General features: G+C 47.7%; 2 protein-coding genes across 7 annotated transcripts in view; one reads left to right on the top strand and one right to left on the bottom strand.

The window, feature by feature from the left end:
• DDB2 (damage specific DNA binding protein 2) overlaps nucleotides 1-13896 on the top strand; it is a 38349-nt gene extending 24453 nt beyond the window's left edge. For 5 of the 6 annotated variants that reach the window (XM_041723435.1, XM_041723439.1, XM_041723437.1 and 2 more), the window contains 7 exons: nucleotides 8995-9140; nucleotides 10467-10566; nucleotides 10654-10831; nucleotides 11342-11484; nucleotides 12817-12981; nucleotides 13122-13167; nucleotides 13476-13896. In XM_041723435.1, coding sequence (XP_041579369.1) covers nucleotides 8995-9140; nucleotides 10467-10566; nucleotides 10654-10831; nucleotides 11342-11484; nucleotides 12817-12981; nucleotides 13122-13167; nucleotides 13476-13525 — 828 coding nt within the window. In that variant the 3' untranslated portion in view covers nucleotides 13526-13896. Of the gene's footprint in view, nucleotides 1-8994; nucleotides 9141-10466; nucleotides 10567-10653; nucleotides 10832-11341; nucleotides 11485-11731; nucleotides 11948-12816; nucleotides 12982-13121; nucleotides 13168-13475 lie in introns of those variants that run through there. The other variant, XR_005982809.1, reaches the window with a different exon arrangement.
• A 76-nt stretch (nucleotides 13897-13972) lies between these two features.
• ACP2 (acid phosphatase 2, lysosomal) lies at nucleotides 13973-21922 on the bottom strand. Its single transcript, XM_041723445.1, has 11 exons — nucleotides 21706-21922; nucleotides 20995-21090; nucleotides 20559-20645; nucleotides 19384-19536; nucleotides 19181-19279; nucleotides 19011-19100; nucleotides 18411-18543; nucleotides 17561-17643; nucleotides 17330-17436; nucleotides 17031-17206; nucleotides 13973-14877 (listed from the first exon to the last, which is right to left on the bottom strand). Exons 1-11 carry the CDS (start codon nucleotides 21817-21819, stop codon nucleotides 14744-14746), a joined length of 1272 nt encoding a protein of 423 aa, XP_041579379.1. The 5' UTR covers nucleotides 21820-21922; the 3' UTR covers nucleotides 13973-14743.
• Between the last annotated feature and the right edge of the window lie 487 nt (nucleotides 21923-22409).

Genomic DNA, 22409 nt, shown 5'->3' with positions numbered 1-22409 from the left:
ACCATTATTCAATCTATCCCAATTAGCATGGGTTTAAGGCAGCCAATAGATATTAAATTGTTCTCACCCTGAGGCAATACCCTTCTGAAGACTTGATGTTTTGCATATAAAATATTTTCTCTCTGGATGGTCAGAATACAGATTGTTCTGAGGATTTCTCCCCTACTTATTTATGGGTGTTTCTCCTTGCCCCCTCTCCCAGTCTTGGGTAGTTTCCTCAGACATGTTTATACATTAATACTTCCCAAAAACTTGAGGGGACCCTTGTGAAACTCTCCAGGATGTTCCTTCTCTGTGAGCCTTTTGCCCACAAATTCTTACTATGTTGGTTTTCCAAAAACTGTGTCTCCTCAGCTCAGTGAGATTGCTAGGCCGTTTGGTTCCTCCCTGTCTTGCAGCCTGAGTACTCTCTCCAAGCAGTTAAGCTGGGGCAATTGCAGGGCTACCTCCCTTCTTTCCCTCATGTCTTGTGCTGCCTGTTGTCCAATGTCTGAGAACTTATTTCATGTATCTGGTCCATTTTTTGTAGTTGTCTAAGGCAGGACGATATATTTGTTTTCTGATGCTCCATCTTGGTTGAAAGCAGAAATCCACACCTATTAATTTTGATAGTTCATCTGAGGATTTAAATTTTTTTCCTATACAATCTTGCCATCTACAAATAATGAGTGTTTGATTTCTCTCTTTACTATTCTGATACTTCTTTTTTTACCTTATTCCATTGGCAAAGACCTCTAGTGCATTGTTTGAATACTGACGATAGCAGACATGTTTGTCTTGTTCTTGATCATAGTAGGCTTATATTTTACCACTAAGTATGATTTTGTCTACTTTTTATTGTGGTAAAATGCATATAACATATAATTTACCATTTTAACCAATTTTAAGGGTTTTTGATGTTGTTTTAGTAATCTCTACACACAGCTGAACCCACAACCCCAAGATCAAGAATCACATGCTCTAAAAAAAAAAAAAAAAAAAAAAAAAAATCACATGCTTTTCCAACTGAGCCAGCCAGGCATCCTCCCATCATAGCCATTTTAAGTGTACAATTAAGAACATTCACATTGTTCTGCTACTATCACCACCAACCATCTGCAAAACTTTTTCGTCATCCCAAAATAAAACTCTGTATCCATTAATCAATAACTTTCTATTACCCTCCCTTAGAGCCACTAACCTGCTTTCTGTCTCTATGAATTTGACTATTTCTAAGTATGTTCTCTAAATGGAATCACACAATATTTGTCCTTTTGGGTTTGACTCCTTTCGTTTAGCATAATGTCTTCAAGTTTCATCCTTGTTGTAGCATGTAACAGTTCTTCATTCCTTTTTATGGCTTAATGACAATCCATCATATGGCTATGCCATATTTTCCTTATCCATTCATCTGTTGATGGGTGTTTGGGTTGTTTTCACCTTTTGCTTTTATGAATACAGCTGCTGTGAATGTTCATGCACAAGTTTTTGTTTGAAACTTCTTTTGGGTATATACATGGGAGCTTGTTTATATTTTAAACCTTGTCTGTTTTTGAATATCCTTTATCAGACTCTGGAAGTTCTCCTTTTACTTCTAAATAAAATAAATTACCAAAAGTTCTTATCATGAATGATAATGGAATTTCATCAAATACTTTTTTGTATCTCTTGAGATCAGTATATGATGTTTCCCCTTTATTCTGCTAATGTGATAAGCTACACTGATTTTTTTTTTTTTTAAGATTTTATTTATTGAGAGAGAGCATGAGCAGTCAGTAGGGGCTGAGGGAGAGGGAGGAGCTGATTCCCCACCAAGCAGGGAGCCTGCCATGAGGCTTGATCCCATGACCCTGAGATCATGATCTGAGCTGAAAGCTGCTTAACCAACTGAGCCACCCAGGCACCTACATTGATTGATTTTGTATGTTTGTTTTAATTTATTATATTCACATTTTTCATTTAAATTTTCTCCCCCACCCTTTTTTTAACCTTTTCAGTTATATCTCTAGCAAGTAATATTGCTTCGCCTTCAGCCCAGGGCCTGATCCTGAAGACCCAGGATCAAGTCCCACATCAAGCTCCCTGCATGGAGCCTGCTTCTCCCTCTGCCTATGTCTCTGCCTCTCTCTCTCTCTCTTATGAATAAATAAATAAAATCTTAAAAAAAAGAAACTTGTAAAAGCACAACACTGAACCATTATTAAGTATACAGTAGTGTTAATCATATTCATTTTATTGTATAGCAGAACTGTAGAACTTTTTCTTCATGTAAAGCTGAAACTGTATACCCACTGAATAAGTTCCTTTTTTTCCCTACCCTCAGCGCTTGGCAACCACAATTACACTTTCTGTTTCTATGAATTTGAACTACTTTAGATACCCCTAAGTTTTGATGGTCTTACTGTGGTTACATAGGAGTATGTTCTTGTAGGAAATACACAGGCTTTTGAGGGTGATGGGACATTATGTAGGCAATTTATTATCAAATGATTTCAGAAAAGCAGTTTGGTTTTTTTTTCCTTTTTTTCAGAAATGCAGTTCTTTGTGCAATTTTTGCAACTTTTCTAATAATTTGAAATAGTTGGAAAACAAAATTAAAAAAAAAAGACTGATAATATTTCTTCCTTAAATGTTTAGTATATTCAGCAATGGATCTACCAGGATCTGGAATTTACTTTGCAAGAAAGTCTTTAGTTGTGAATACAATGTTGTTATAGATGTCAGACTATCCCAAATTTTCTCTTTCATCTTCTATCAGTTTGGCAAGTTTGTATTTATCTAAGAAATTTGCCCATTTCATCTAAGTTTTCAAATTTATTGGTGTAAGATTGCTTATTATATCCTTTTGTAACTGTTTAAAATGTTTAGGATTTATACTGATGTCCTTTTTTTTGATCTATTACATTAGTAATTCGTGACTTCCGTTTGGTCAGTCTCACCAGGGATTTATCAATTTTATTAGTCTTCTCATTGAACCAATATTTTTTTTTAAAGTAGGCTCCATGCCCAATGTAGAGCTTGAACCCTGACCCTGAGATCAAGAGTCGTGTACTCTACTGATAGAGCCAGCCAAGCACCCCCCAACTTTTGTTTGTTAATTCTCTCACAGTATATTTGTTTTGTTTCATTAATTTCTTTTTTCTCCTACTTTCTGTTTTTAAGATTTTATTTATTCATTTTAGAAGAGAGAGAGTGGGAGGAAGAGCAGAGGGAGAGGGACAAGCAGACTCTACACTGAGTTCAGAGCCTTTCATGGGGCTCCATCCCACAACCCTGAGATCCTGACCCCAGACAAAATCAAGAGCCAGATGCTCAACTGACTGAGCCACCCAGGCACCCCCTCCTACTTTCTTTTCCTATTACTTTCACAACTTCTTGAGATGGATGTTTTGAGGCATTGATTTTAGCCTTTTATTATGGATGCTTCTGTGAATATTTGTGTACCAGTTTTCATGTGAACAGACATATTCATTTCTCTTGGGTGTATGTCTAGGAGTGGAATTGCTGGGACATATTTTAAGTTTTTGAGGAACTGCCAAACCATTTTCCAGAATGACGACTCCATTTCACATTCCCGCCAACAACATAGGAGGGCTTCAAATTCTCCATATCCTTAACCATGCATATGTTCTTTTCCAGCTTTATTGAGATATAATTGACAAATAAAAATTGTACATATTTAAAGCATACAGTGTGAATTTTAACATGTGTGCATTGCAAATGATGACCACAGTCAAGCTAGTTATATTCGTCACTTCACATATGACCTTGTGTATATGTTCTGGGACACTTAAGATCAACTCTTTTAGTAAATTTCAAATAGACAATACAGTCTTATTAACTATAAGTCACCATGCTGTACATTAGATCTCTGGAGCTTATTTATCCTACATAATTGACACTTTGTCCCTTTGACCAACATCACCTCATTTCCTCCATCCCCAAGCCCCTGGAAACCACCATTCTCCTCTCAGCTTTTATGAGTTACACGTCTGTAGAGTCCATGTATAAGTGAGATCATGCAGTATTTGTCTTTCTGTGTCTGACTTATTTCAGTTAGCGTAACATCCTCCTGGTTCATCCTGGTTGTCACAAATGGCAGGATTTGCTTCTTTTTAAAGGCTCAGTATATTCTATTATATATACACACTACATTTTCTTTATCCCTTCATCTGTCTACAAACACTGAGGTTGTTTTCCTATCTTGGCTATTGTGAATAGCTACAGTGAACACAGGAGGGAGGATAACATGTTAAGAAGCTCATTTCATTTCCTTTGGCTATATACCCAGAAGTGGGATTAATGAATCAAATGGTATCTCTAAATTTTCCAAGGAACTTCCATACTGTTTTCCACAGTGCCTCTGCCAATTTACATTTCCATTAACAGAATACAAGAATACCTTTTTCTCCGCACCCTTGCTAATACCTGTTATCTTTTGTTGTTTTGATAATAGCCATCCTAACAAATGTAAGGTGATGGCTCATTGTGGTTTTGATTGCATTTCCCTGATGTCAGGATTAGTGATGTTGAGCACCTTTTCATATGCTTGTTGGCCATTAGTATATCTTCTTTGGAGAAATCCCAATTTAGGGTCCTTTGACCAGTTTTTAATTAGGTTATTTGGGGGTGGTTTTTTGCCATTGAACTCCTTATATATTTTTGATATTAACTTCCTTTCAGATATCATTTGCAAATATTTTTTCCCATTTTAGGGGTTGTCTTGTCACCACTTGTTATTGTCCATCTTTTTTATTATAGCCATCCAAGTGGGTACGAAATAGTATCTTAAGATGACTAATGATTTTGAGCATTTTCTATGCTCCTAACCATTTGCGTATCTTTGGAAAACTGTGTGTTCAAACCTTTTGTCCACTTTTAAGTTAGATCTATTTTTATTTTAAAGATTTTATTTATTTGAAAGAGAGCACATGCACACGCATTGGGGGGGGGGGTGCGGGGGGGCAGAGGCAGAAGGAGAAGCAGGCTCCCGGCTGAGAGGGAGCTTGATGTAGGGCTCAATCCCAGGACCCTGGGATCATGACCTGAGCCAAAGGCAGATAGATGCTTAACCAACGGAGCCACCCAGGCAACCCAGGTCTTTTTTTTTTTTTTTTTTAATGTATAGTAATAATATGTTTTTAAGATTGTATTTATTCAACAGAGAGAGAGAGAGAGTACAAGGGGAGCAGCAAGCAGAGGTAGAGGGAGAAGTAGGCTCCCTGCTGAGCAGGGAGCACAATGTGGGGCTTGATCCTAGGACCCTGGGATCAGATCATGACCCAAGCTGAAGGCAGATGCTTTCCCAACTGAGCTACCCAGGCACCCCTAATCACAATATTTTATTTTATTTTATTTTATTTTATTTATTTATTTATTTATTATTTTAATTTATTTATTCATGACAGATACAGAGAGAGAGAGGCAGAGGGAGAAGCAGGCTCCATGCAGGGAGCCTGACGGGAGACTCGATCCTGGGTCTCCAGGATCACACCCCGGGCTGAAGGTGGCGCTAAACCGCTGAGCCACTGGGGCTGCTCTAATCACAATATTTTAAAGCCTGTATTTAATAGCTCTAACATCTGAATCTCCTGTCTTTCAAATATTGTTTCTTTCTCTTAGTTTCTGGTTATTTGGCCTTATATTCTGGTATGTTGGGTGATTTTAGATTTAGTACCAGGTATTGCATATGAAAACTTTCAGAGATAATTTGGAGTTTTGAGTGGTGGTATTTTCCTCCAGAGACCTTTTTTTTTCCCCCCTTTGACAGGCAGGTAGGGCGGAATCAGATCATCTTAATCCAATGAGATTGAAATGATTTGAATCTGGACATCAGCCTTTGTGAGGGTCAGGCTATTTCCAGTGCCGTCTTCTATAGTGTGTTAGGGATCCCAACTAAAAGCTAGATTTCTTCCAAGACCTCTGCCCCACAGAACTCCATTTCTGCCCCTCTTGCCCTATGAGACTTGGTGAAACCTCAGCCCAGCTTCTCAGCCATGAGCACCCCTCCCCCCTTCCCATTCAGCTTCTCTGCAGTGTGGTTCCTTGGCTTCAAAGCCGCAGCTTTCTTCCCCGCATGGGCCTCAAAGGGAAATGCAACATCGAAAGGTCAGGCCTGCTTTTCTGCTGCTCCCTGCTCTCTAGGACGTTGGTCTTCAAATCCCTGATGCCTTTGTAGCTCTCTGTTGACTTTAGAAACTTTTCTTTAAAGACATAGATTTTGTTTCCCTTTTCTAGTTCTCAGCAGAAAGCTGGCCCAACATGAGCTAAACACCATCCTGGTGTTGCAAGTCTCCAATATATTTATCAGACTTTACCCATGTTTTAATCTTCCTACTCAGTATACAAGTTGATTGTAACGTCTTGTCTACCCTTACTATAAGAACACAAATGCATTTTATTATTTTTAAGATTTTATTCATTTATTCATGAGAGACACAGAAAGAGGCAGAGACACAGGCAGAGGGAGAAGCAGGCTCCCTCGGGGGAGCCCAATGTGGAACTCAATTCCAGGACCCCAGGATCACATCCTGAGCCAAAGGCAGATGCTCAACCGCTGAGCCACCCAGGTGTCCCCACAAATGCATTTTAATCCAAAACGTTTATGTGTTTGTTACTGATGCTGACATAGGACTAGGCCTTTTCGGGGAGTAAGGCTCAACTGGTCTTACATAAACCACACCTATAACATATATATATTTTTTAAATGTATTCTTTATAGGGTCTAGTTTCCCTTTCTCTAAAATGGAGCATAATTTTTTTTTTTAATTTTTATTTATTTATGATAGTCAAACACAGAGAGAGAGAGAGGCAGAGGCACAGGGAGAAGCAGGCTCCATGCACCAGGAGCCCGACGTGGGATTCGATCCCAGGTCTCCAGGATCGCACCTGGGCCAAAGGCAGACGCCAAACCGCTGCGCCACCCAGGGATCCCTGGAGCATAATTTTTTTTAAAGATTTATTTATTGGGGCGTCTGGGTGGCTCAGATGGTTAAGTGTCTGCCTTTAGCTCAGGTCGTGATCCCAGGGTCTTAGGATCGAGTCCCATGGCAGGCTCCCTGCTCATGGGGAATCTGCTTCTCCCTCTCCCTCTGCCTCTCCCCCTGCTCATGCTCTCTCTCCAATGAATAAAATCTTTGAGAGAGAGACAGAATATGTGAGTAGGGCAAAGGGAGAGAATCTCCAAGCCGACTCCCCACTAAGCACAGAGCCCAACACAGAGCTTGATCCCATGACCCATGAGATCCTGACCTGAGCTGAAACCAGTCAGATGCCTGACTGAGCCACCCAGGCGTCCCGTGGAGACAATTTAAAGGCAGTTATGAAGCAATCTGATTGCAGATTCTTCAAGTTTTATTTCCCACCATAAGTGTTTATAAGTATCTCACCTATGCGTAATTTGACAACTGTTATCTTTAGCAACTCACTTTTATCTAGTTTTTCCCAAGTATTCAACGTGGCTTTCATAGAAATAACAGTGGTCTTTTTTGCACATATTTCCTCAGTTTAATTAAGCTACATGTTTAAGTAAATGCTTAAATGTTTCATTGAAATGTTTTCTTTTTAATTTTTATTTATTTATGATAGTCACACAGACAGAGAGAGAGAAAGAGAGGCAGAGACATAGGCAGAGGGAGAAGCAGGCTCCATGCACCGGGAGCCCGACGTGGGATTCGATCCCAGGTCTCCAGGATCACACCCTGGGCCAAAGGCAGGCGCTAAACCGCTGCGCCACCCAGGGATCCCTCATTGAAATGTTTAAATCTTCAAGAAACGGTTAATAAATGACATGTAATAAAGTTACATATTTAATTAAATTACATAACTACAAAAAAAAGTTCAATGGGCATATACAGGTTTAAGAACAGACACAATGAAACCTGGGTGAGCACAGGACTAAAATGTTGGGAGCAGATGGTGATCACAGCAGCAAGGGTTCGGTGGACCACGGGCACAGGTTAGAATGCTTTGTAGAGGGGATGGAACTTGCCAGTGAGCATGCTGAGTGAGATAAGTGGATGTTGCATCAGAGGCCTCATAATCTATGAGGCTAGGATAGCATCAGCATAAGAAGTGGAGACGGAGCTCTTGAGGTTGTAAAGTTCTTAAAACTGTGTCTGATGTATAATAAGCATTTAATGAGAGTATGTTATTGATGTTATCTCATGACCGTTTACATCATCCTTGTCTGGGACATCTGGAAAAAATAGGAAGGAACTCAGATCTGACTCCTGCCCTCCTAATCCAGGCACTGTTTGGAGCTGAAGCTCTTCTGGTTTTTGTTTAAGGTTTTTATTTTTGAGCCAGAAAGAGCAAGCACATGTGCACGAGCAGGGAGAGTGGCAGAGGGAGAAGCAGACTCCCCGCTGAGCAGGGAGCCCAACATGGGGCCTAATCCTAGGACCCTGGGATCATGACCTGAGCCAAAGGCAGATGCTTAACCAACTGAGCCACCCAGGTATCCCGGAAGCTCTCCTAAAGAGCACTGGGCAATAAACAAACTGTGGTGCACCCACATAATACAGTGTTGAGCAGTAAAATGAAATAAGCGATGGGTACACACGGCCATGTGGCTGCATCTCCGGGGGCTTGATGCTGAGTGAGATGAAAGATGCCGGTCACAAAAGGATGCCTACTGTAGGCATTCATTTCTATGACAGTCTATTAAAGGCAAAACCACAGCATGATGGAGAACAGATCCTTGGTAGCCAGAGGTTACAGGTGAGAGTGGGACTATGACCAGAGAACACAAGGGAGATTCTTGAGCGATGGAATGGTTCTGCATCCCAGTTTGGATAGTGGGGATTCAAATCTCTACTGTGTGTTCAAATTCATAGAACTATATTCTAAAAACCGTATGTTAATTCATTAAGAATCCAATTAAAATGAAGATCTTAATAAAGAGCCATCACGGAACGCATCCCTGTGTACAGGCCTCTCAGCTGGCCTGGCCCCACGTGCTGCCTAACCTCTTGGGCCATGGTCACTCACTGGCTTTTCTCTTCCTTGTGTTAGATTGGAGCTGGAGGGAGCATCACTGGGCTGAAGTTTAACCCTCTTGATACCAACCAGTTTTTCACCTCCTCAATGGAGGGAACAACTAGGCTGCAAGACTTTAAAGGCAACACTCTGCGAGTTTTTACCAGCTCAGGCACCTGCAAGTGAGTAGCCTCACAAGGAGGGAAAGGGCTTCTAGGCGCTCAGCATAGTTCTGCTGAGAGCATGTGTATCTCATGTGTGTTCCTCAGACCTGGCATAGGGAAGAACTGCCAGGTAGTGGAGCCGCTTTCCGCCCACCCCTCTCTATCTGAGAGTTTCCTTGGCTGCTCCTCCCCGTCCCAGGTGCCTTGCTGCTTCAGTGAGGTGGTCTCGAGCCTCCGCTCTTCTCAGCGAGGGAAGGGCTTCGGCTCTTCTGCAAGGCATTCTTGTATTAGACGAGACCTTGATTCTCACTAGTCAACGTGGCATTGGCCCAGAGAGCCACTTAGCAGTTGGAGCAGGGACTAAGAATTTAAGACTTCATTCCCTACATCACTGGGGTGCAATGAGGCAACCAGTTGCTGGATGGAAGCTTAATGGGATAGGATTGCGTCCGCAGAGCATGTTGGACACCCGAAGGGCAAGTGGCTGGAGAATATACAAAATGCGCGTCACTTGGATTTCTAGACAGAGACAGGACTCTTACTGTTCTCTAAAGAATCTGGGGGGTTGGGGGGGTGTCTAACTAGCACTGGACATTATCCTGGGTGGCCCCACAGAGGTCAGAATAACACAATCAGGTGATGATCCCATCAGACTCAGCTCCATGTTATTCTTCCATAAGAAACCCTCCCTCTGAAAGATACTTGTAAGGGATACAAAAAGCACTGTGGCAAGGATTTGAATGTTTGAGAGAAAAAAAAATATGAATCTGAGCTCTCCTGGCTGGGTTTTAGGATCCCAGCCCAATCCCTTCAACCTCAGGTAGTCTGAGACACAAAAGAGCAAGACAGAGCTCTGAAACTTGTGTATGCTTTTTCCCCTAAATGCTCAGAAGGGGGCAGAAGTTCCTTTCTCACCAACCAGCGGAACTGAGCTGGGCAGTCCCTGTTTGGTTTGTCATCTCCTGTGGCCCAGAGTAGAGAGTGAAGGGAGAGAGCAATAAACAAATGTTCCTCAGAACCCAGGGCTATAGGGGGCAGGCTAGCCTGGGGATTTGCTTTATGGCTCTGAGCTTCGGCTGCTTGGAGGACTCTTTTTTTTTTTTTTTTTTTGGAGGACTCTTACTAGCTGAGTAAATGGACACATTTCTGAGCCCTGTCACACCCATCCCCTCTGCATGGTAGACAACTCTGAGTGTTCCTCACTGGGAATCTGTGGCGAGACAGTTATTCGTTCAGCAAATACTGATCAGACATCCACTGTACATTAAGACACTGGAGCGGCAAAAGAATGAGTGGACCTTGCCTCTGTCCCCAAGAATCTTACAGCACAGTTTCTCCCTCCAGCTTCTGGTTTTGCAGCCTGGATGTGTCTGCCAGAAGCCGAATGGTGGTCACAGGAGACAATGTGGGGCACGTGATCCTACTCAACATGGATGGCAGGGAGGTGCGTTCTCTGGAACCCAGTTCCCCCCTTTCTGTCCCTTGCGCCTGGCCTCCCTGCGCCCCACCTGAACTGAGCCCTTCTCTGCAGCTCTGGAATCTGAGAATGCACAAAAAGAAAGTGACCCACGTGGCCCTGAACCCATGCTGTGATTGGTTCCTGGCCACAGCCTCCGTAGATCAAACAGTGAAAATCTGGGACCTGCGCCAGGTTAGAGGGAAATCCAGCTTCCTTCACTCGCTGCCGCATAGCCATCCTGTCAATGCAGGTGTGATATACCAGACCTCATCCTTCCTGTAGAACCTGCCTATCCTACCACTACTGGGATTTCTCCCCTCAATATTTAGAAGCTGCTAGGTCAAACCTCTACCCTGAGATCATCAGCCAAGTTGGTGTCTTGGAAAATTCCTGATTCTAGCTGCCTCCAACAGCTGCTAGGTTTTTAGAATGGTTGTTGTTTTTCTAAGATTTATTTTATTTGGAGAGTGCGAGGGGGAGGAGGGGCAGGGGGAAAGGGACAAGCAGATTCCCTGCTGAGCAAGGGGCCCCAATGTGGGGCTCAATCCCAGGATGCTGAGATCATGACCTGAGCCAATATCAAGAGTCAGCTACTTAACCAACTGAGCCACCTTGGCGCCCCAAGTTTCTAGAATATTTTTGTTCACAGCCCAGATTCACCTCTTCCCTTCCACCCCTGTCCAGACAGGAGTGGGAGAGAGGGCACCCCTGTGGGGGAAGGCCTGTGCTCTCTCCAGCTCTGGGGCTTTTCACTTGCCAGCCTGTTTCAGTCCTGATGGAGCCCAGCTCTTGACCACTGACCAGAAGAGTGAGCTCCGGGTTTACTCAGCCTCCCAGTGGGACTATCCCCCAAGCCTGATCCCACACCCTCACCGCCACTTCCAGCACCTGACACCCATCAAGGTAAGTGATGGAGGCAGGGAGCTGTGATTGTGGGGATGGACAGGGTCTACCCAAGGTAGGGAAAGGCCAGATCTCATCCTGCACCCACACGAAACAGTCTCTTTTCCCCTGGCCTTTCTGCAATTTCTGTCCCCATTCTGAGATCCCGCTTTGCTGGGTTGTGTCTCCCGGAAGCTCTTTCCCTGTTTTTTTTTTTTTTTTTTTTCTGCTCAACCTACTTGTCCCCCTGTTCTGCCCTCCCTTCCAGTTACCTGCATGTGCTGCTGGCCCACTGGCTGACCTCGGCCCCCAACACTGATGGTCTTTAAGTCTTCGGATCCCTTCCCGCCCATGCCCCAGACCCACTCCTCTGCTCTCCTGGTTTCTGTTCTTTTCGAACACTACAGTCCCTCTTCAGAACTCCAGGGGTCACGCCTGTACTTCCCTGTCAAGGCAGGCCAACACCCCTGGTTGGAGTCCTTCGGTAAGCTGCTTGGGTTTTGGATCTCAGTTTCCTCATTTCTAAAAATGCAGTAATAGTACCTGGCTGACAGGGTTATTGGAAGAATCGGTATTCTTAAAACACATGGCTAGTGCCTGGGAAGCACTATGTCAACGGTGATCGTTTAATCTTAGAGCGGCTCTCACATACCTCAAGTCAAATCCAAGCTCTTAACAAGGGTTCTTCACTGGCTGGTTCCCACTCATGCATGTGTCATTTCCCACTTCGTGTCTGGCGAGGACAATCTCCAGCTTCCCAGGCGGGACTTGTACCAACTTTCTCCTTCCCGCTAACCATGTCTTTCCTCTTCAAAACTTCCTTGCGATTTCTTAGGAAAGCCCCCATCTGATTCTGTCATTCCGAATCACTGCCAGATTTGTTTTGAGTGGGATCATCTGGGGAACATAGGTTTCCTTCCCTTTCTTGGCCACCAGCCATTTTCTGCTCAACTCTTTCATTCACATTGATCGAGGAGGGACAGTAGTAGGATTACTTCAGAATTTATGTCCTACTTTTGGTTTTGGTTACCAGAGACTTTTTGCTTGGTTGGAGGCCTACCTCTTTGGTTAATGGTCAAGCTGATGTTCAAACATCTATCGATTGGTATGATCTCAGGAAATAGAGAAGGCCTGAAGGTGTCCCAAGGTCCAGAGAGGCCAATTTGGGATTAAAAATGTGGAATGGTAGATGTACATGCACTTGAAAGCTGTTCTTGTAGTTTCATGTGGGTCTTACTTCCATTATTAAATTGCTGGCACTTGTATCAACAATTGTGAGTGGCAAAGAATACTTCTGAGGTCCCTCTTGACAGTACTCTGCATTTGCTCTCATGACAACTCTCCATCTCCTAGGCAACCTGGCATCCTAGGTACAACCTCATTGTCGTGGGCCGATACCCAGATCCCAATTTCAAAAGCTGTACCCCTCATGAATTAAGGACGATTGATGTGTTTGACGGAAGCTCAGGGAAGATGATGTATCAGCTCTATGACCCAGAATCTTCTGGTATCATTTCGGTAAGGTCTGGGCCCTCAAATGATGGGGGGGAAGCAGGGATTCAACCTACCTTAGCTGGCCAAAAATGACCAGAAATTAGCCATAATGTCCTCTTCTCCCAATATCTCACCTCCTCATGCTTACACCCTTGTCTCTGCAGCTCAATGAGTTCAATCCTATGGGGGACACGCTGGCCTCTGTGATGGGTGAGTGAAGCAGGTTGTATCTCAGACTGGCCAAGCCCTACTCTACTCCCCAATGTTGAGTACAGGCTCTCCTCAGCTTAGCCCTGCCAGTCACCCCAGGGTAGGAGGCAGGAAAGAAGATTTCCAGGAGACAGTGGACGCTTTGGCCTAGACCCTCCATGCCTCTTGCTTTGTCTTGGTTGTGACAGTACCTGGCTGCTGTCCAGTGTCCTGGTTTCCTTACCAAGCCCTAGGTTCCCTGGGCCAGCCCCAAGTTCTCAGAGTCTGATAACAGAAGGTGAGAGTCAGACTGGTCTCACTCCTCCTAGGTTATCACATTCTCATTTGGAGCCAGGAGGAAGCCAGGATGCGGCCATGAGAGACACTAATGAAGGTGTGGGCCAAGCAAGAGCTTGGAGCCGCCTGAAGACAAATCCTGTAAGAAGAGGCGGCTGTGTATTAAAAGGGCCAAAGGTATCCAAGTCTTAGGGTTGGAGCAGGGACACTGTGGCATGGGACACTATGGGACTGGGACACTGGCACGTTACTGCTCTGGACTCAGCTCCAGAAACTTCTCCAGAGTTGGTGCCCCAGGTGCCCCAAGGGCCCCTGCTGTATCTAGCCTGGAGCCAGGCTTCTCTTGGAGCGAAGGTACTCTTCTATGTTTGACGTGCAGTGATGGAGTGATAAGGTAGTGGTTTTCAGTTTGTGCTCACTATTGACATGGCTAATAAAACCATACCCAACTGAGCCTGTGAGTGGATCTTCTAGCACTGACCTAATCAGAGGGCTCCTTGCGTCCCCCAAACCAAAAAAGGCACAGAAACAGAGTCTAGAACTTTCATTCTCTGGAAGCTGCCTTAGCCCTATTCTGGGCCAGTCACAAGCTGTCCAGCTCACAACCTGCATTCACCTCTGGTCCCCAAAGACCCCGACGTAGCCAAAAGGGATCGGTAGTGTCATAACTATACTGCAACTCATGCCCCCCCCCCCCCCTCCCAACACCCTTCTGACCTGCTCCAGCTGCAGGGTGACAAAGATGCCTGAAGCATTATGTCTAATGGTGCCTTCAGGGAGACAAAGGAAAACTTGGCCAGCGGGCCTCTGCATGATCCCATTCCCTGGCAGCCAGTGTTTATACTCCCAGAATTGTGCAGTACTTTCCACTAAAATAAACACTGGGGTGCAGAACTGTGTCCTCTGAACGATTTGCTGAAGACTCTGGGCTAGAAGAGAGAGCATGGCTTGATTGGTGGGGGCGAGGCAGATCAAGTGCTAACTCTTTCAGTTTGTCAATCCCAGGTCCTGCGTGAAACTTGCTTGTTTACACTTCTGGTCCTTAGTAAGCATGGTGGAGGCAAATCTTGTCTGGAGAGAGCCAAAGTCCAACACAGTACTTGGTAAACGTGAGGCACACGAATGCTAAGTGACGGGTGCCATGGGCCAAGCCAAGTTATCACTTGTTTGTCTAGGCTGGGGTAATCCAAGGAAGGCCAACCCAGGGTCTCCTGTCCATGGGCTGGGGAGCAGCAAGAGTCAGGAGCAAGGGCCCAGCCCACCTCCCCTAGGAGGCAGAGGGAAGGGGGCTGAGTGGTTGTCAGGCATGATCTTCTCCATCTGCGACATGGCGGTAGCCGGGAGGCTGGGCCTGCATCCGGAAAAGGACGGTGAGGAGTAGCACTATGAGAAGGAAGAGGATGGAGCCACACACAGCCAAGGCCACGATCACCTCTGGGCATGGGATGGGGTGGGGGAGAGAAAGGTCGTATCAGTGTTTATCCGACAAATACTGGATCATCTACCATATGCCAGGTGCTCTTCTTACAGTGGAGACATGCACAGATTAGTGACAAATGATATAAAGGAAAACAAACTAAAGAGAAAAGGATAGAAAGGTACATCAGTCAGAGAAGGCATCACTGAGGAAGTGACAATTTAACCAGACACCTGGAGTCACTGAGACACTTGAACCTGAGAGAAACGGGTCTTGGGGCAAGGGCAGAGGGGATGGGCAGACAAAAGCCAGTACAGAATTTCCTTGATGTGGAAATAAGTTGGGCAAATTCTAGGATCAGCTACAAAATCAGTTATCACTATAGCAGGGTAAGTGAGGAGCAAGCAGATCAGAGCAGAAGATCAGACAAGAAGCGCTTGAAGGCCACAGGGAAGAACTTGTATTTTGTCCAAACATCATGGAAAGCCACTGCAAGATTCTGAGAAGGGTAGTGATGTGAATTGACTTATTATTTTTATTTTTTATTATTTTAAAATATTTTATTTATTAATTTGTGAGAGACACAGAGAGAGAGGCAGAGACACAGGCAGAGGGAGAAGCAGGCTCCCTCTGGGGAGCCCGAAGCGGGACTTGATTCTGGGACTCCAGGATCACGCCCTGGGCTGAAGGCAGCACTAAACCACTGAGCCACCCAGGGATCCCCTATTTTTATTTTTATTTTTTTAAATTAACTCTGCAGTGCTGAGACTGGTAGGGACAAGAAAATCAGAAGGAACACTAGGAAGATTTTCTGTAGTTCAGGCAAGAAGTGATGGAGGATCATACCAGGGAGGCAAGAGGATGCATTTTATTTATTTTTTAATTTTTATTTATTTATTCAAGAGAGACACAGAGAGGCAGAGACATAGGCAGAGGGAGAAGCAGGATTCCTGTGGGGAGCCCTATGCAGAACTCGATCCCAGAACCCCAGGATCATGACCTGAGCCGAAAACAGGCACTCAACCACTGAGCCGCCCAGGCATCCCAGGAGGATGTATTTTAAAGATCAAGCTGATAGGATCTGCTAGTGGACTGGATGTGAGATCTGGGAAAGATGGTATTCAAGATGACTCATAGGGTTACACTATGCAACTGGGTGACTCCTGTGGCATTTGCTAAGATGGACAAGTCTGAAGTAAGGGTGGATTTGGGGGTTAAGAGTATTTGGTTTCAGACATATCAATTTTGAGATGTTCTAGTTGACCTCCATGGAGAGACCTCAAGTTAGCAGCTAGATATGTGAATCCGTAGCTCAGAGAAAAGGTTATGAATCTGAGTCATCAAAGCATGAACTCTGCATGGAAGTGCTATGTAAAGCCATGAGGTTCGATGGGATCACCTTGGGAGTGGGCACTGAGGGAGAAGGGCCAAGATGAGACCTGGGCCCTCCATTGTTTGGTGGGGAGAAAAAGCCAGTCAGGAAGCTACCTAGAAGTCAGAAGAAAAACCAGAGAAAGCCAAGACAGAAGAGTCTATTATATCATGCTCCTGAGAGAGGAGAGAAGCTAAGAATTGGTCACTGGCTTTGATAAGAGGGTCATTGATCCTTTACGAAAGGCTTCACTGGACTAGGTGACACAAGCCTATCTACTGTGAGTCTGACAGAACGGACACTGAAAAAGCGAAACCAGAGTCTAGGCAAATCTGCAGGATTCCACTTTCACAGGAAACCGACAGAGCGGTGGCTGGAGAAAGATGGGGCCCTGAGAGATCTTCGTTAGACTTTTAGATGTAACTGACCTAGCAGACAGGAAACGCGGAGGCCCCACAAGTCCCTATGGAAGTGAGAAAAGATAGATCCAGAGCATAAATGGAGAGGTTGTTGGCCTTAGGTAGTGGGTTACACCAGCAAGTAAGCTAGAAGATCTGCTGGTGGGAGGATGAGCCCAGGCTTTCCTGAACACCATTATTTTCTCAGTGATATGAGAAGAGAGGGCATTGCCTGAGAAAGAGGGATAGGGAGAAGGTGAGGAATGGTCTCAGGGTGGGGAAGTAAACTGTCTAGGGAAGTGAGTCAGATGGCTAGAGGTGCAGCAGCTCTCCAGAGACTTGCGGGTAGGAACTGAAAGTCGTTCTGGGACATCAGCAGCAGAGTCAGGCAGCAGCTCACCTGTGTCCGCAGGACCACTTGCCAGCTGGCACTCCTGCTGCCAATCCTTGGGCACAACAGGCTCTGTGAGGTGAAGGAAGTCCTGCAGTGGGCAGCGGTGAAGGCAGCCAGGCAGGATCAGTGGCCAGGGAGCCTTGTTACTCTCGTTCCGAAAGTACATCTCCACTGAGAAATTCCTGAGGATCGAAGGGAGACGAGACGGAAGGTACTCAGCGGGCCTGTCACCGAGTCCTTGGGCTGCCCACAGCCACCACATTGGTGCCCCTCCCCAAGGCAGACCGTCCGGTAGCTCCACTCACCCATTATCTTCCTGGTACAGTTCGAATATGTGGCAGGAGGCATAGGGGGCTTGTTCCCCATTGTAGACATCCAGTGCCATTTGCAGAGCGACCAGGGTGGTGTCATGCTGTGAGAGGGGAGCCCCCTGTCAGTGCTACTCTCCCCTCAACCCTCATGCCCAGGCACTGAAGAGAGAAGAAGAAATCTAGCTCCTTGCTGGACATCAGCAGCTGGGGACTATGGGAGCTTACCGCAGAGTAAACCAGCAGCTTAGGGAGCTGGGACGAGGTTGCCATCAGGGTCAGGTTCTTCCGTATCTGAGCCAGCAGAACTCCTGAAGGAGAACAGTCCTCCGTGACAGAGGCTCCAGATACCCCTGTCTTCTGGTCAGACCTGTCTGTGGCCCTTTACCCTCTGCCAGTCCTGAGTCTGATCACCTGCGCACTCTGAGGGGGGATGGGAACCACGCAGCCAACTTTCCAGCACCCCTCTTCTCTCAGAACTTTCACATTTACAAATGGAAATGAGATAAAATAAGGTATTGGTATTTCAACACCAATAATAAAGACCTGCCCATTTATAAATGAGCTACACAGGCCCTGCTCACATCTGAACAATCACTCCAGTCTGGCACAAATATAAACTTAAGGTTGCTTCAGAACATGCGAGACAGTGGCGTGTATGGGAGCTCGGCCACATGCAGGCTCGCAAAGGTTTAATGGCCAGCCCTCCCTTGGGTGCTCCCATCAGGAAACTGGCACGTGTGTGACTCTCAGCCTTCTTGCCAAGTGGCCCTCAGTGGTTCTCTGGAGGGAGGAATTCATTTAAGGGGAGACAGAGGGTCTTCTGACAGGTGACACTTAAGAATATGAATGGTAGGGGAAAAAAAGCACACAAACTTGACAGTGGTCGCTCTACAGCAACAGAGGCACTAAGCATTTGGAGGGCTGGGGAGACTTCATTGGCTAATGGGAGGTCTGGTTTTGAAGGGGCAGAGAGCACTATAGGTAGAGAAGTTAAGTGTGTGAGAAACCCTCCAGAACAGATTTTTAATGCTGTGGAGTCCTGATGGGGAAATGACACGCTGCTCTTATCACTCACCCCCCTGAAGCCGGGCCTTCTCTGCCTGCTCGTAGATCCCGAAGAGGAAGCGGAAGCTGAAGTCCTTTAGCCGGCTCAGACGCTGCATGGTTTGGGGTGAGGCCCAGGGTGGCAGGACCAGCCCATGTGTTTGCTGTGTATCGCAGCGGGCAGGTTAGCTCCCCAGGCCTAGGCCTGAGCCTCTCCGGGGACAGCTCTCTTCCCCAGCGGGAAGGTGCCTGTGTGTGTGAGGGAGGGAGGAAGGGAGGGAGGGGAGGAGAGGAGAGGAGAAGTGAGGCTGAGGGCCTGGAACCAGGACACATGGTGGACAGGACACAGGGAAGGCAGCTCAGGCACGAAAAGCGTGACTCAGCAGGATAGAGTCGGATACCATGAGAGTTCTGGGTGGAGAGAGGCAAGAACTGCTGACAAGTCATGAACCATTTCCCACTCTGAGGTTTTCACCCGTGAGGGAAATTCCTTTGTTTCACAAGAAGCAGCCTGTCTGGACCTCCCCGGTGGAAATGGCATCCAGACACTGTACGCTACTTGTCCTGGTCACCTGGGCCTGCTGAGGTGTGAGGGAAGAGAGCTCATACCGGGGACACTAAGTGGGCTCACCTCACAGAAGAGTGTGTCATAGACATTCCAGACAGTCTCCAGTGTCACGTCGGTAAGCCCTGTCTCGTTGGCCACCATATCCAGAAATTGCTAGGAGAAACGGACCTGGGGATCAGTACTGCCCTGAGGAAAAGGACCAGGGTGGTGATCCCCACTTCAGCCCCACTCACTGCATTCTGAACACTCTCATTCTGATACTCTGGTGTCTGTCGGGTCTCGTTTTGCAGCTGCTCATATCGGGGACACGGGCCCAATGGGAACTTCAGCAGCTGCAGACCAAAGCAGGGGAAAGAGAAGGAGTTGGGGATCAGCAGGCCCATGGCCAGCGCTGTCCCTGTCACCGCCTCCAGGGAGGGGGGCCGGCCAGTCTTACCCTATCCTCAGTGATAGGCACAGTGTGGACGGGGATAGGCTGCCAAGAAATATTTGGGTTGAAACGCTGCATGCCGTTGGGAGGGAAGAGTCCAGCCAGGTTGGCCTCAGCACTCATGAGAGTACGGTCAAAGTCTGTGCTTCGCACGTAAACCTGCAGAGATGACACCAGTTTCACCTGAGTGGGGAGGGGAGCTTTGGCCCTGTCGTGGGGCTGGAAGGGGAGAACCTGTTCTTGATGGCTACCAGCAAACTGTGGCCCTCTCCCGCTCTCTGGCCTTCCTTGGCCCAAGCACTCAGCTAGGGGCTATAGCTGCCACCCCGCTGTGAAGAACTCCTGAGGGGATGGCTCTAGTTCAAATGCCCTCCCAGTCCCAAATGCTTAGTCAGTCGGGCTGTCACGTCTGTCTGTCTGGTTTTCTAACAACGCCCATCTCCCTATCTCTACCAGGGGTCCTGGAGGGCAGAAACTGCCTCAACCACACACACCCCTTTATAAAGTGGCTTAGAGAGCAGGGAGGGAACGGAGATAATTGCTTGTGCAAAGGGAGGAGGAAGCAGTGGGGAAGGGCAAGAGCAGGAGAGAGCTGGCCCCCAAGGGACAAAGAGCATCAAGAGACTCTTTAAGATGTCTGTAGCCAACAGCAATAACCAAAGGAACAGCTCTCCCCATCCCTGGGGTAGGGGAGGGCCTCAAGGAAGCCAGCACACTTGCCAATCTTCCCTGACACGCCTCCTCTACATGTGATCCCTGCTATCTTTATCTCCTAGCCCTGTGTGGTTTATTGTGTGTCACCCCCGCTACATTCCAAGCCCCACGAAGACAGAGATCATATCTGTGTGGTGCACCATTTCATGCAAAGTGGTAGCACAGCGCTTTGCCCTTAGTAGGTACTTAATAAGCATCTTGGATGAAGAATCCAGGTTGACAGTATCAGAAAAGACTTTGCCAGGCCCTCAATCCTCAGTTTGGATGCTTGATCAATTTTGCCCTTTCCAAGTCAAGGAAGGGCAACTTGGCATCTGTGACTATGTTCTACGCAGCTCTTGGATGCCTTGTCCTGTAGCTGTAATCAAAAATGCATGGAAGGAGGCCAGAGTGCCCCAGGCTCCCTGAGGGCAGAGGGTGAGAAGGGCAGATTCTATTCCTCTTGCCTCTCGAGCTCCCAGTCTTACCTCTTGCCGGTGGTAGGAAGTGTTGAGGAAGCCATGGTAGCGCTGCCGCAGAGCCTGGCCCAGCTCCCAGTGCTGTAGCATCCCTTCCTGTGGGCACAACCCAAGGGTTAAGAGGGAAGGGACCACTCGCAAGTCCCACAGGGCTTAGGCACTGTTGCTTTCCAAATTTCCCCTGGCTGGAAGTAGGAGTGGGTGAATCTGATCACAGATGTCATTTACTAAGTGGCCTGTGTATGGCACCTGTCCTGGGTACAGAGGACAGTAAGGTTAAGAAATCCAGTCAAAGTCAGCACCCACGTGGGAAATGACAATGTGGTGAGGCCCCAAGTTCTGTAGCAAGCTCCAGAGATCACTCATCCTACAGCCCCACCTTGGGGGCGGTGTGTGTGTGTGTGTGTGTGTGTGTGTGTGTGTGTGTGTCTGGCTTCTGACCCACCTTGGTTAGCTGCCCAAACCCCTGAGGCCACTCGTCTTCCTGATAGGGGTCCTTGGGGTATGTCTTCACTGGCGAACGGTCTCCATGTCGGTACAGCTGAGGAAAGAAAAGGGTTTGCCAAAAAAAAAAAAAAAAAAAAAGAAAAGGGTTTGCCTACAGGTCAGAAGGTTCCTAGATGGGGACACAGCGCCCACCTCTGCCCGCTGTTGGGGAGGGAAGCCCTACTCCCTCTGGGAAGCCTTAAGTCTACGCACAGCAAAAGACCCCGGACTTAGAAGTCAGTAACTTTGAGCGGGTTCCAGAGATTCCAATTTGGCCAACCAACGCCACTTGGAGAGACCATAGGCGAAGCCAAAGATACAGGTGGAAATGGAAGAGAGAAACGAAAGCGATGCAAGTGGCGGGGTGCGGGTGGGGGTGGGGTGCTGGAAATCACCAAAGGCTTGATTAAGGGAGGGTCTCTTTACGGTTCTGCAGCATGCCTGCCCCAGGACAGGCTCACCTGACCTATGCCCTGCGAGACAACTCCGGACCCCCGGCCTGCCCCCGAAAATAACCCGGCCCCCACCCTCCAGGCCGGGCGTCTCCCCCTGCACCCGCTGCAGCTCCGCGAGGGACCCCGACCCAGCGCAAGCCCCGCCCCTCCCTCCCACCGCGGGCCTGTGCCCTTCCAGCTCGGGCAAGCCCTCGGGCCACCCCGGCTCCCGGTACCAAGGTGACGAAGCGCAGACTCCGGGCCTGGGTGGGTGGCACCACGAGCAGGTTCGCGCCAAGAAGGAGCTGGAGCAGAACCGCCCCGCTCCACGCAAACGGCCCGCCCGCCATCGCCGCTAGAGACTCAGCGGCACAGAGGCCGGAACCCGCTGCGTGGCACCTCCAGCTGCCGCCCGGACGCACCCGTCAGGACACACGCCGGAAGTGCCTTCGCCGCCATCTTGCTGAAGGAGGGGCAGAGATGGTGGGAACTGGAGGGACCTGGGAGGGGATGCGCGTGGGAGGTCCGCGAGGCGGCCGCGGCGGAGGAGCGTGGGAGTGTGGCGCGGGCTCGCAGGGCCGAAGGCGCTGGAGACCTCGTCTTGGTAAAGAGAGCCCCGAGCTCGGGTGGGCCTCGGCCACGGAGACCCTGTAACGAGGTGGCGCCTGCTGCGGGCCGGACAGTGGCTGGGAGCGCGAGCGCCCCCTCGGGCCGGGGTGCCGCCGGGCCTCAGCCCAAAGCCAGAACGGCTGCCGAATTGGGGCGAGGGTTGGGAAGTGCAGGGCGCCCTTCTCCACGCCCCTGCCTTCTGGTGGAATTTGAGCCTTGGCCCCTGGCTCCGTTCCCCGGGAGAAGCCCTGTTTGGTGCAGGGCACAGCGTGTCAACAGTTCTTTGGACTCCCTGTGCCCTTGGGGTTGGTCCCAGTGCAGCCTGCCGCTC

This window comes from Vulpes lagopus, chromosome 11 (genome assembly GCF_018345385.1).
Source record: "Vulpes lagopus strain Blue_001 chromosome 11, ASM1834538v1, whole genome shotgun sequence".
Classification (NCBI taxonomy): domain Eukaryota; kingdom Metazoa; phylum Chordata; class Mammalia; order Carnivora; family Canidae; genus Vulpes; species Vulpes lagopus.
Note: the sequence above shows the minus strand (reverse complement) of the source record. Positions and strands in the feature narration are given on the sequence as shown.

Excerpts from the sequence above, each read along its gene's own strand:
- ACP2 (XM_041723445.1), bottom strand. The coding sequence starts at position 21,819 with ATGGCGGGCGGGCCGTTTGCGTGGAGCGGGGCGGTTCTGCTCCAGCTC. Across the intron at positions 19,101-19,180 it reads ATGAGAGTGTTCAGAATGCA|CAATTTCTGGATATGGTGGC; the intron begins GTGAGTGGGGCT and ends CGTTTCTCCTAG. Across the intron at positions 18,544-19,010 it reads ATGACACACTCTTCTGTGAG|CAAACACATGGGCTGGTCCT; the intron begins GTGAGCCCACTT and ends TGCGATACACAG.